Here is a 13,363-nt window from a genome sequence, read left to right as displayed (position 1 = left end):
TGAATTGTATTGGACCATTTGGGTAAGAAATGAATTCAAGCAGTATCAATTTTAGAGGCCTGCAGAGATTACTTGAGGGAACTGGTAAAAATAATGAGTCACAAAGGTTTAATTCGGATTTAGTAATTATTCTTAGAGCTATGACTGCACAATTGTAACTTTTTACTACTGTAAACAGGCTTTTCCAAGATTATGTCAAAAAGGAACATGGCAGGAGGTTCCATCATGAATGCATCAGACATATACGCCTACAGACTGAATGGGGAAAAAAAAAGTCTAGCTATCACATAGATGGACGTGCAGAATTTGGTATGGAATTTCCAGTGATCACATCACATGTGGACTGAGATGAAGGGTCGTGTGTGGATTCAGAATGTGATTGGTCTCAAATAACTGCACTTCTACGGCCATGAAGAGGACCCACTCCCCAAAGCTGCAGCAGATGACTCAGAAAGGGTTTGATGATGCACGTGAAGAGCTGCAATGAAGTTGTTTTTGGAAGCAGGGGTCTCCATCAGGTGATCTACGATATGTAGCTATCACGAAATAAACACTAGTCACGGCACTGCTTCACCAACATCTCTAGAGATTTGTGTTTTCACCTTCCCTTTGCTGGTTCATCTCAGAAAGCGGGGTCACCACATTCTATGGGGGGGGGGTGATAGTGGCATTTAAGGTTATCAGTTTAAAATTATGCTTTCGTGTTTACCTTGAACCATGGTGTAGAAGGAGTCGATCGAGGAGAGATTTGAAGTGATGCTCACATCCTCTTCACGGCTGGATGACTCGATGTCCACTGTGATGGCCTTGTCCATGTCCCCGTGCAGGTTTGTGACCACCCCGGTTGGAAACGTAACATTTGTCAGACGACCTTCGCTGTCATAGCTAAATAAAGGAGGCAACGACTTGGTGTTACATGGCAAACGGCTGGTTCTCCTTACTTTATAAACATAAGGGGAGGCAATATTAGCTGCAGAAATTTGGAAGGATATTTGTCTTTGTGCATGAGCCATGCAGAGTGAGGACTTCAAACGTGCTTTGAAGTAATCAAAAGCCTGTTTAACACAGAAAAACCTCACCGGCGAGAGAAAGAGTAAATAGACTAGCTCTCCACCTCAGCATATTATTCTTTGAAGTGTGACCAAAATCCGCCTGCACATCTAATTTGCTGTTTCAAAGGGAACATGTTTACTGATATTAAATTCCTTAGTATTCTCCATATTTCCTACAAAGTAGATTTAATTCGCTGTTATATGAGTTTTTAAGAGTTTTACTAACTTACGCTGTCTATGGCAGTGCCATATGAATATATACAACTTTGTAAAACAATATGCATGTATACGCATCTGTATTTGCATATGTAAAAATATTCTTTTAGCATCTTGCAATGTCTTCAACAAAGTAATAAAATAAAGCCATTTAAAGAGTTTCTTATGCCTCAGTGTTGAATACTTTATAATGGTATATTGGGACTTAAATGTTGGCAGCGGTGGTGATAATCTCTCTCGCCTGGACTGATGTTGTAGAAATGGGTGAGCTCTTGAATGATGATTTGTTATATTTACCGAAATGCGATGTCCTATTTCCTGACATTTCATGATTAGCTGCTTTTTCATTATACACTTCGTTTTTTTAAGCATAGTAAATAGAAGTGGAACATATAATTAAAATGTTAGGATATATCTTAAAAAGCTGCCCTAGAATCATAATTATGCATCACAGCTACAACATGTTAGTAAAGAACTGATTTGGCGGTGACTTTTCTATTTGTGGCAGCACCAAAGAACATTTAAAAAATGACAGTGAGGTTTGAAGAGAGAACCCCCCCGCCCCCCTCCGCAAATTCCAGGTGGGACACGAGGAACTTCCTTGGGACAACAGCACATGTAAGTCTGGGCTTCAGATCGATACTAAGGCTGCTTCATTAAGGAAAAGTCTAAATGAAATGAAGACTAGCACCCTGTTTGACCTACACTAAGCCCAGATGCAGAACAGAAGAGAAACAGTCTTCTTTGGCAAGACCGAAGTTCCCAGGGGATGGGAAAAAGTGGGGAGCATCCCAATAATAGGGGTAAATATAGGACAGCAGGGAAGAACAAGTAGAAAAAAGGACTTAAGTGATACTTTGCAATAAAAGAAGTGGGGTTTAGAGGGTCAAAAAGTAGCTTTGGAAACCGTGGTTAGTACTTAAGGTCATGAAGGTGGAGAAGACTCAGCAAGGGTAGCACCATGGTAGAGACAGGTAGGAAGGAAGGAAGGAAGGAAGGAAGGAAGGAAGGAAGAGAGATGATGTCTGTTTGGGGTCCAGCGAAGAGGCGATCCCATTAACTCTGAGGGGCCAGTATCAGTCAGATGGAGGGCCTGATGCACCTGCTCCGCCAATGTGCCACGCGGCCTAGCCAGCGGCACATGCGGGCACTCGGGGGAGAAGCAAGTGAAGATGGGGAAGCAGAGAGAAAGGAAATGCACCATTAAGTGCAATCATTGTTTGGACCCATAAAAGGCAGAGCTGAAATGAAAAAAGGCAGACTCGCTCCCCTCCCCACCAACCCAAACGCCCCCAGCAGATGAAGACGTCAATGAAAGAAATCCAACACGGCTGATTGCGGTCATTGCTTTTAAAAAGAAACTATTGCTCCTGAGAAAACAAACAAGGCATAGCTTATTTCTGCAGAATTATGGACAAAAATCAGCTTAAGGTTCAGTCTTCACCTGGACACAAACCTGGCATCCCTTGACGTGCCATCGTGCTTTGAAGAAACCCATAATGGGCATGAACGCTCCTGCATCAAAGGCAGTTCGGTGCTACATTCTCCCCCGACCCCTTCCCATTTTACAGATGGAAAAAGGGAAATACGATGCGCCCAGGTGACTCGATCAGGCTCTCCTGGCGTCCAATGACCGGGCCCTGCTGGGGCTTCCACGCGCCGGACCCCAGGCCCACGATCCTTCCGCAAACCAGAGCCTGCCGGATAGTGGCGAACGACAGCTTTGGAGAGATGATGCCACCTGCAAGCACGTCGCGGCTCCGTTCTCGCTGCTGTCACTCGCCTGCCCCTTTCTGACCCTCTTGCCTATTTCTGTTTGCTGGCTCCATTCCATCTAAGCGGGAGCGTCACCTTTCTCCCGCACGAAGCATTTCTCCCACCTTTGCCTCCGCTCTTTTGCCGGCTTCCCACCCACTCTGGGGCCTGCTGGGCAGGCGTTTGGTATCACAGGAGGCTGAGCGCAGCGCCACGGACCCTGTGAGGCCGCACACTTCAGACTCTTAACCTATTAGCCTTTGGTTCTTCGGAAAATAAAAATACAAGTAACCTTTGCAGGCACTGCAACTCAGAGGGGCACGGGGTTAAGCCGGGATCTTAGGGGCCCCGCTTCCCAGCTGAGCCCTGGAAGTCCTGAATTGGTGCCTGCAGAGCAGCGGCTGGATGGACAGAGGAGGGTCCATCAGCCCCGAATCGGGTACAGGGGCCTAGGGCAGCTGCAGGAGGCAAGGGAAGGCCAGGCTCTCACTAGGCTCATGTGCTGGCGGGGCTGGAGGAGCCCAGGGGCGAGGCCACACTTCAAGCGGCCTCCCAGGCTTGCCAATTCTACCCACCAGAAAAAAAAAAAAAAGATCTGGGACCCATAGAAGATTTTTTTAAAAAAGATTTTATTTATTTATTCATCAGAGATACAGAGAGAAAGAGAGAAAGAGAGGCAGAGACACAGGCAGAGGGAGAAGCAGGCTCCGTACAGGGAGCCCGATGCGGGACTCGATCCCGGGTCTCCAGGATTATGCCCTGGGCCGAAGGCAGCGCCAAACTGCTGCCCCCCTCATAGAAGATTTTTGTCTAAAAAAGTATTACCTTAAAAAAAAAAAGTATTACCTCGTTATCCCCATCATTTCCTAAAAGGCCATTTAAGCACACCAAGGGTAGAAAGGACCTAACGACCGGGCAAGAGACCATGGTTTAAAAGGAATAAAGTAAAGCTTGGTGAAAAAATTCTCCATGTCGTTTAGGTTTTCGTGTCAGTGTGGATCAGTGAAAACCCTCCCCACGGATCAGCACCTGCGTCAAGGAAACGCAAACGAGATGGAACAGAGACATTACCATGGCCAGGGGCCTCGGGAGAAGGCAGTGAGAAACAAATCAGTAGTCAAGGGTGAGCCCTTCTTTTCTTCCACAAGGGGAGGGAGACGGCGATCGGCCGGCTGTCCCCTGCAAAGTTCTGGCCCTCCGCGCCAGCAGAGGCCCTCCCATGGAACCAGCTCGGTGGCTTTACCCAATGGTGCTCGGCCTTTGGGGGGGCGAACCGGCCCTGCCCAGTGTGTGCACCTGAGATGCCACTTTTCTTTCATCAGCCTCTTGGACGGCCAGTGCCCCAGGCTCCAGGGAATCTGGGTGTAACATCAGCTTCGTGCTCTCCAGCCCACTCATCTGGGCTCAGCCTCAGAGCTTCAAATTCCTAACACAGCACATTCTTTTTTGCTCCCGATTGACCCTCTTCACAAAGGACTCTCCCCGGCAAAGACACACTCCCTCCGGCTCTTCGTGACCTTCTGCTCTTCCACTGATGGGATGCCCTGAGCTGATGTTTATCTATTTGTTCGTCTTTAATTTTGATTGCATTTCTGCCTAGACTTGCTGTTTTAGCCTGTGCGGTGTGTTTTTAAATCTCTTTTTAAGTTTCCTAAGCAGTGGGATTATCGACCAATGGCCCAGAGAGTCAGCCTCAGGCCTTGTCAGTGGAAATGCCGCATTCGTCCCGACGTGAAGACGGCCTCTCCCCTCGGCGTAGACAGAGGCGCCCACCCTTCGCTTCCCTCCGGATCCCTCGGATCCCTTCCCACCACCGCCCTAACCCTAAATACTGGTCTCCTTGCCCCTCCCGTGCTCCCGGGGCCCAGCCCACCCTCCCAGGCGCCACTCCTACACAGCCTGGCTGCTCGCACATCTTCTGCGGCTCCTCAACGGAGAGGAAAACTGCCTGAGTCAGGCGGTTACCATCACGACGTCAATAGACCATCGATACGGCAAATGTGCTCGAGTGGAAACACTGTGCCGTCCTCGCCAACCGCCTTTGAAACCCAGCAACAGGATCATCTGTTGTCAACAGTGTTTTCCCACAAGATGGCCTCTTTAATCAAACGTCACGTTTTAAAAATGATCTCCTGCTTCTGGGAGGAATCTGTGTGCGTGAGAGTCGGGCTTCGGAGAAGCAGGTGGAACCCAGAGGGGGGGCCGCTTGCAGGAGCGCTGGGCTGGGCGTGGGCTTCTCATCCAGCCTGACACGGAGCTGGTCTTTCTCAAAGGGGACGCAGACTTACGTATCGACTCGGACCATGTTCGAGATGCCTCTCTCCCAAACCTTTACGCTCTTCACCCAGAGAAGAGTGAAGCTGGATGTAGGTTTTATTCTGAGGTATCCGTATACACGTGCATGGGCTTCTCCAGCCCAAAGTCGGCCCGCTCTGAGAAGGCAAGACAGCAGATGTCGGGTGGGCCACATTCTGGAGACCTCTGGAGGGGCCGTAAATGGTCAAGTCCCGAGTTTAGACTGGCCCTACCCTGTCTTTCCTGGGCCATCCCAGGATAGGCCTACTCTGGGGGCTGCTTAGTGAGGGCACATCCTCTGCTTTCAGGCTAGTGTCACAGTGAGGACGCCTGTGAAGGAGACTTACCCAACCTGCCTTTCTCCTCACTGTCCCCTTGATACAGAGGGAGAATGTTCGCTTCCAACTTCTGGAAGGTTCCTTAGGTTCAAATTTTCTTCCATAGTTTAATTAGCCAGCAAACCTCCCCTTACCCCCCCCCCCCCCCAAAAAAAAACCTTCCCTTAATCTCACCATCCGTCATGGCAATACTTTTTTCCCCCACAATGCTAATATGGACACCCTACCTGTCACTGCGGTGAAGTAGGACAAAAGGACTCACCCTATCATAACAAAATGCATGCACAAATCATTCCTTGAGCTCATTCCTGATGAAGGGCGTGCTCAACAGCAAAAACAGCAGAACAGAGCCTGATTTAAACTTCCAGTGGTGGGCTGACCGGGAACCCTAAATAACGGGGCTGTGACCTGTAACACGAGTATCAAGAGAATTTACATCTACCCAATTCTAGAAACGAATACGAATCTGAGGTATACGCATTTTAACAATTATCTCAAAGTCCTAATTTCTTTGAATTCAGTAGCAAGATGATGAGTCAGAAATCGGCCAAGCTCAGGTTCTGGAGAGAAAATGTAAAATGCTTCCATCACCATGGAAAGTAGAGCAGTCAGCCAACTTCCAAAATCATGCGTCCACCTGGTATGGAGTTGACTGCTACCTACATAGTACCAAGAATGACAGGCAAAATGCAAAAGAAGAAAGACGCAAGAAAGTCTTAATTTACATGATTTTTGTCTCGAGTGCCAAGAGGATCGCGATGAGCAGGGGTGAGAACGGTGCCGGGGTGGGGAGGTGGCTAACACCTGTTAACATTTCTTTGCTGCCAGGTTGTCATCTGCCACAGGTCTGGCTGGTGGGGGCAAAATTCGGCCAGTGCTGTGCTCCCTTAAACCAGAAATGGCAGTAGCCTGAAGTTGAGCCACTACTGTCTTGTTCTAATACCTCAGGAGACAGGTTCAGAGAAGCAGGGAACCGGCGGACCTTTCCTTCCTCACCTCTCTGGATCAGCCCTCTCTCTGAACGCTGAACCCACAGGACCTATTTTTCAGAGATCACACTGAAGCAAGGGACCCAGTGCCTCTTCCGCACACAGTTATGATGACCACATGACGGAGTAGTGACAGGAGGCACCGCCCAGCTTTGAAGTTCATCCAAGAGACAAAGGCGTCCAAAGTCAGGACATCCCAGAATTAGCTCCCTTTGGGTTTGAAGGATTCTGGATTAGCCATTGTTAAGAGAAGAATCATATTTAAGTCACTTTTCTTAAAAACCAAACAACTGTTTATTGACTGAAGAAGGCTGATATGTGCGGGACTCATCTGTTTAGAGACCAGGGCTTGGGCAGGTCTCGGCTTGCTAGGGAGCTGATGTCAAGCGGGAGCTGGGTGTCAAAGATGTGCCCTCATCCTCCTGGATCTGCTCACGGGGCTGGGAAGTGCTCGGAGGTCAGACCCACGCCTCTCTTTTGTCCTCCTCTTTGTGTTTTGGCCCTTGTTTTGCCCCATCCAGACCCCAGCCCCCCCCGGGAGAGGGTGATGCCTTGCATGGCGACAGGGAGACCGTGGAGACACAGCAGCATCAAGGGACCCGTGAACTGCCAACCATTTGGGACACTGAGGCGAACATGAAAAGACTTGGGAGGAAGAGCAACAGTAGTGGTGGATGGATCCAGAACCTGAGATGGGACAGCATTTAGACTAAATTGTCTATTCACAAGCTTTGAGGGAAAAGGAGTATCACACAGTGCGAGGAGCAAGGGGAGGTCAGGGACGGTCACACCGGGGTGGTTAAGGAGCAAACGGGGCTGGGAAAGGGGAGAGCGCTCAGGTTGGAGGCTTCCCAAGAGCCAGGGGAAGAGGATCCAGAAGCAGAAAGTGGACCCCAAAGTACTAAACAGGCACCGTCTTTATTCTCAAGCTGCAGAAAATCCAGCCTGTAAATCCATATTTCACTCCCTCCTAACTACACCTTCTACCTTCCTTTCCTGTGTGATTTCCATTTTTTTAAAAAAGATTTTATTTATTCACTCATGAGAGATACACAGAGAGAAAGGCAGAGACACAGGCAGAAAGAGAAGCAGGCTCCATGCAGGGACCCGATGCGAGACTCGATCCTGGGACCCCGGGATCACCCCCTGAGCCCAAGGCAGATGCTCAACCCTGGAGCCACCCAGGGGCCCCAGTTCCTTTTCTACTGGTGGGCCTGCCTCCTCTCCTGGGCCTTCAGTGCCCAGCCGAGTTCAGGCCTTCCTCTCTGAACCCCATCTGCTGTCTCCTGCTGCCCACCCTCCCGTTTTCAGCCTCTCCTTTCCTCCATAAAGCCATCCTCGCGTTGTCACCACACTGACCACACTGCTTCCCGGCTGAAGTCCTTTGCGAAGCCCTGTCTGTCCAGGATGGGAGCCCACCACACCGGTAAACACAAGCCCTGCTGGATCACGGCTGCCACCTCCCTCGGTCCCCTCCTCCTCCTTCCCCACACATGTGCTATGCTCGGGCCGTATGTTCTCTCCAAAAGCTGCCCTCCTGTCTCCCGAGTGCATGCTTTCTCTGGCCTAGAACACTCTAGAAGTGTGCAAGTGAGCAACTGAGCAAGAAGAGTCTTGCTAGCCTTCATTCATAATCCTTAAGACTAAGCTTCAAAATTACCCGCCCTGGGAAGGGTTTCTGGCCTCACGGAGATGGTCCTCGTCCCTATTCTCACAGCGTGTCGGGGCCTCTATCTCTGCGCTCACTCATCATCCTCCCCATCCCCGGCGTCTCTGTCCCGCTCAGAGGGCCCTGAGCTCCCTGCCAACGTGCCCGTCCACTCTGCACTCCGGCATCGAGCACGAGCACCTGGCACACGACCCATCCTCCTTGAACGAACAGCGAGCGGGTGAGTAAAGGAACGCCAGGGAGTCACTGGGAAAATGGGAAGTGCTTGACGTCCAAAGGGCAAGCACAAAATTCCCAGCTTACTGATGCCTAGGAGGTTTGAAATGAATTAATAATTTGCTAATCAGCATGCCTTTGCAATATCACATGGGAAGACTTTCATTTTCTTTAAAGACTTTCACTTTCTTTTAGGTGCCACAGCCACTTTGGGGAAAAAAGCGCCTCCCTTGGGGCTGGTGTTGCCTGGACCAGTCCCAAGTGGGACTGACTAACCATGCCTGTGGGCCCCCCCTCCGTGTTGAGGAGGATGGAGTACACTTCACAAATCAAGATAAAAGAGCAGAACTTGGGATCCCTGGGTGGTGCAGCGGTTTAGCGCCTGCCTTTGGCCCGGGGCGAGATCCTGGAGACCCGGGATCGAGTTCCACGTCCGGCTCCCGGTGCATGGAGCCTGCTTCTCCCTCTGCCTGTGTCTCTGCCTCTCTCTCTCTCTCTCTCTCTGTGTGTGACTATCATAAATAAATAAAAATTTAAAAAATATATTTAAAAAAAAAAAAAAAAGAGCAGAACTCTTCATTAAATTAATAAGCCATAAGTGAGATAATCTTGAATTGCATATGCACATACAGGTATGTGCACGGAGGTGAGCTGCAAGGTGTTACCTTTCTCCCTCGCTCTAAATGACAAATAACCACTGTATATAAACTCATTCCTCCTGGTCTTAAGGGTCTACAACTCCGCCATCCTGGCTATGTCCTGGTTCACGCAGGGCTTGTGTGATGCTTTTGGATTCTCAGTCATTTTGTTCTTGGGCCTTAGAACACTCTTGCAATTTTTCTTTTGTTACTTTGACTCTAATGATCCATTTTAAAAACCTCATCTGTGAGTAAAGAACTTTCTTCCAATCCCTCAGGGCAGCCTTTGCTTGCCTTTACTAGAACGTGGTTCCTTTTTCCCTATTCCTAGAGCTGGAAATAGAATGAAGTCTTGGGATGCCTGGGTGGCTCAGTGGTTGAGCATCTGCCTTTGGCTCAGGGAGCGATCCCGGGGTCCTGGGGTCAAGTCCTACATGGGGCTCCCTGTGGGGAGCCTACCTCTCTCTCTGCCTAGGTCTCTGCCTCTCTCATGAATAAATAAATAAAATCTTTAAAAAAATAGAATGAAGTCTTTCTTCTAGCTGATGCTTGCCTTATACTCACTAAGTACTTAAAGGTTCATTAACTATGCCTTTAGATAAACTACACGTTTTTGCAGCTTTTGCTTTATATCTACCGCTTTTCATTACAAGGCCCAAAGATGGGAACATCTTAGTTTGTATAAGACTTAAATTCTTAAAATACATTTAAACGGAACAAAACCTAGCTTTTAGCCAGGGATACAATGTGGTATTTCTTTACATTAACATCTTGTCAGAAGATTTATTTTTTTTTGGGGGGGGGGAGGGTTCTCACTTAATGAACTGCAGATTTACCAAACTTTGGAATGAACCAAGGTCTAGGAAATGTGTTTTGAGGTGTGTAAGTGTGTATGTTGGAGAGGAGGGATGCTAGGTGAGGAACTGGGGTGATTTGAGGCCAGGACCCTGGCATACAGGCAAGGGGCTTTCTCTGGGATGCTGAGAAATAGGGTAGCCAGGAGTGAGGGCTGCCGAAGCTGTCACAGATGAGCCAGAGATACTGGTTAGTCTCTGGAAAATACCCAACTGTGGATCTTCAGTTCTGTGACTGTTAAAAAACAAGAAGTTCCCTTTCACTGGTAATCAACGTGCAACTTCTTGTGCTGTCATCAAACGATCCTCTAAAATGGTTGGTGTATATAACTCAGTCTTAGCATAAATCATTGGATCATCACTGTGTAAAAGGGAAGCTGTGGATATACACACACAAGAGGCTATCAGATTTAGACAGTTACATAATTAGTTTAAAGAGGGAATTCAACACTTTTGGAAGCTGCATTGAACCATTATGGAGCAATTTAGCACATCCAGAACATTAATTTGCTAAATGGAACACACCGAAGGGGTCAATGTAGCCTTGCAACTATTGAAACACTGCAATTATACTGAGAAAATATGAGAAATTTTATATTACGGATTATATTGAGATAAACTGAGAAAATCTGATCTGTTTTTATTTTTCCTGGGATTTTTTCCAGTACTAGGAATAACATACAAATACCATATTTCCCTTTCTGCTTTTAAACTTGGGCAGAACTATGTCTTAAAACTAGACTGCAGAAAAAAATTGGATTAAATCGAGTATTAATAAAAGCATTGCCTTAGTAGAGCTCAGGTTAATGTTTGAAATGTACAGCAGCCACTTTATTCATTTGCCTGCACTTTCTTTTTAACTGATGTCCCTGGGAATACACATTCTGGTTAAAAATTCAAAGCAAAATTATTAAACTATTAAACAAAATAGCAAAACCAGAAATCAACTCTACAGTGTTTCTCCATGATTTTAAGTGATCTGATTTCTTAAAAATCATTCTTAATGTCTCAAATGTTTTCTTCCATGAAGACAGTAAGCAGAGAACGCATGGAGGGTCCCCAAAGAAGAGGTGGGGGGATGGGGAGATAGGTGATGGGGATTCAGGAGGGCACTGGAGTGCCGGGTGTCATATGGAAGTGTTGAATCACTCTATTGTTCACCTGAAACTAATATCATACTGTATGCTAACTGGAATTAAAACAAAAACTTAGAAAAGAAAAGAAAGAAAAAGAAAAAAGGGAAAAATGGATGGGGGCCTAGTACTATCTTTAGATACGTATTTATAAAATGGGCTTTGTTTTTGATGCCTTTTTTGGGCAGAAATAGGGCTGAAACATAGTTTCAGGGTTTGAGCATTCAGGCTTGGATGTCAGCTGCCTATCAAGCGAAAGGCTATTCCCTTAGTTTTGTCCTGTGGAAGATGCCTCTAGAGTTTTTCTAACATCACAGGCTACTGCATAAAACACACACGAGGAGAACACAACACGGCACAGATGTCAGGCTATTTAGACATGATGCAGTGTCAACGGGCATGGACACATCTTTTCTAATTTGGAGTAACTGTCATTGAGTTTTCCAAATTACCTTTGCTTTCTGTGGACTAGTTTGAGTTTGTAGTCCCAGGCCCTCTTTACCCTGCCTGTCTTTCCTCCTCTGAGATCCCTCTTTGATACCTTCCCAGAGCATCAGAGCCGATGTCACTGGGAGTCATAGGTTTGCCATGGGCACAGAGTTAAGTTCATTATAAAGAAATGGTTCAGAAGCTCATTCTGAAATTGCTAAGCTTGAATGAGGGACAATAAAGCACCCGAATGAGAAGCTAGAGACCCATCTATACCTACATAAATGCATAAAAGCTGAAACTCGTTTATTTACTCTATAAATCTGAATATAGTTCATGAAAGATCACAGAGTCAGCTCCACAAATACAAAGCTCTAAATACCCAAAGTCCCAAGATAGAAAAACTGCCACCAACCTGGTGGTGTGTCTTTATCAGAACACATAGCATTTAAAAAAAAAAAAAGTTGTCTTCTTTAACCAGACAGAAGAGCATCAGAAAGATATGCCCAAACAGTTCTTTTACAGGGGTGAGCGAGCAGAGAATTGTGAAATGCCATTTACTATTAAATAATTTATTCTATTGCCCCATTCAATACACTGGATTTGCTTCTGTGTGCAGTCAAGTGTGAGAATTGTGGTTTCACTTTGGGTTTCACCTTTTTTAAATAAATACATTTTTAGCAGGTGAGATCTTTTTGACCACCCTGGATTATTCTAGCTAAGGAATCGTAACATGTGATAATTGATATTTTAAATGGTATGAAGACCAGCATGAAACAGTCCCTAATACTGAGGGAAGGGAGTAACGAGGTTTATCACAGTGTCCTCACACAAGGGAGCCCCATTAGCTAGTTGGACATCCTCTGTACCGCCTGGCAAGTCAATGGAAGAGGAGGTCTTGGACGAGATGGCTTATTCAATCAGTAAAACATAAGTTATTCGGTTCATGAAACTTATAAGTCTGCCTCCAAGATTTCAAAGCTGAATTACAAACCCTCTGCTGCCTTCTGCACTCTTCCTATCATCTCATCCAGTAGCACGTCTAAGGATATTGGCCACTTGCCTAACGAGTCACAATAAGGACGTCATCATTACAAGTAACAAGGAGAGAAACTGCTGCTAAGGAGACAACGCTATCTCTAGTTTTTGAAATGAAGGTTCTTGCACCTTGGAAACTATCTGTACACTCTAAAAAATTCTCCTATTTTATTGGTCACTGATAAGAATCTCAATTTGGGAACTGGTGTTTCTCTTCCCAGAATCCTCCTTTCTGATTGCAGGTACAACAAAATACTTCAACTACACCTGCTTGGGACATGTTTTCTGTCTCTACTCCAAGCTAATTTCTAAGACCAATATTTCAGAAGAGAGTGCTAACAGTATGAAGTCGTTTTTTCCTTAATTATTTTACTAATAGACCAATCGAGGAAGTCCTGATTTTGTAAAGCAAAAGAAACTGAATAAACATGTAATACTGGGTAAATATAGCTAAAAGTATTGACAACAAAGAATGAAAATTGCTAAGATTTTCAGTATCAACTATTTGTACAGAGAAGTCCAAACTACTTCAGAAAGGGAGGGAGCAAAATTTATATGGTGCTTTCCATGGAGCCTGGGCAAGAGTCAGCTATGGGTTCTATCAGGTTCTTCTATATAAATACATTTTCTCTTGTCTACATCTTTGGTTTCTTTTTTTTTTTTTTTGAAGGTTTTATTTATTCATTTATTTATGAGAGACACAGAGAGAGGTGGAGACACACAGGCAAAGGGAGAAGAAGT

At 46.3% G+C, this 13,363-nt stretch overlaps 1 protein-coding gene across 3 annotated transcripts in view; it reads right to left on the bottom strand.

Annotated features, from left to right (window-relative positions):
- TENM3 (teneurin transmembrane protein 3) overlaps window positions 1-13,363 on the bottom strand; it is a 609,811-nt gene that overhangs the window by 22,798 nt on the left and 573,650 nt on the right. For all 3 annotated transcript variants that reach the window (XM_041753664.1, XM_041753665.1, XM_041753666.1), the window contains one exon: window positions 710-885. In XM_041753664.1, coding sequence (XP_041609598.1) covers window positions 710-885 — 176 coding nt within the window. The remainder of the gene's footprint in view (window positions 1-709; window positions 886-13,363) is intronic.

This window comes from Vulpes lagopus, chromosome 4 (assembly GCF_018345385.1).
Source record: "Vulpes lagopus strain Blue_001 chromosome 4, ASM1834538v1, whole genome shotgun sequence".
Taxonomy (NCBI): domain Eukaryota; kingdom Metazoa; phylum Chordata; class Mammalia; order Carnivora; family Canidae; genus Vulpes; species Vulpes lagopus.
The sequence above is the reverse complement of the archived record's forward strand: the minus strand, read 5'-3'. Positions and strand labels throughout refer to the sequence as shown.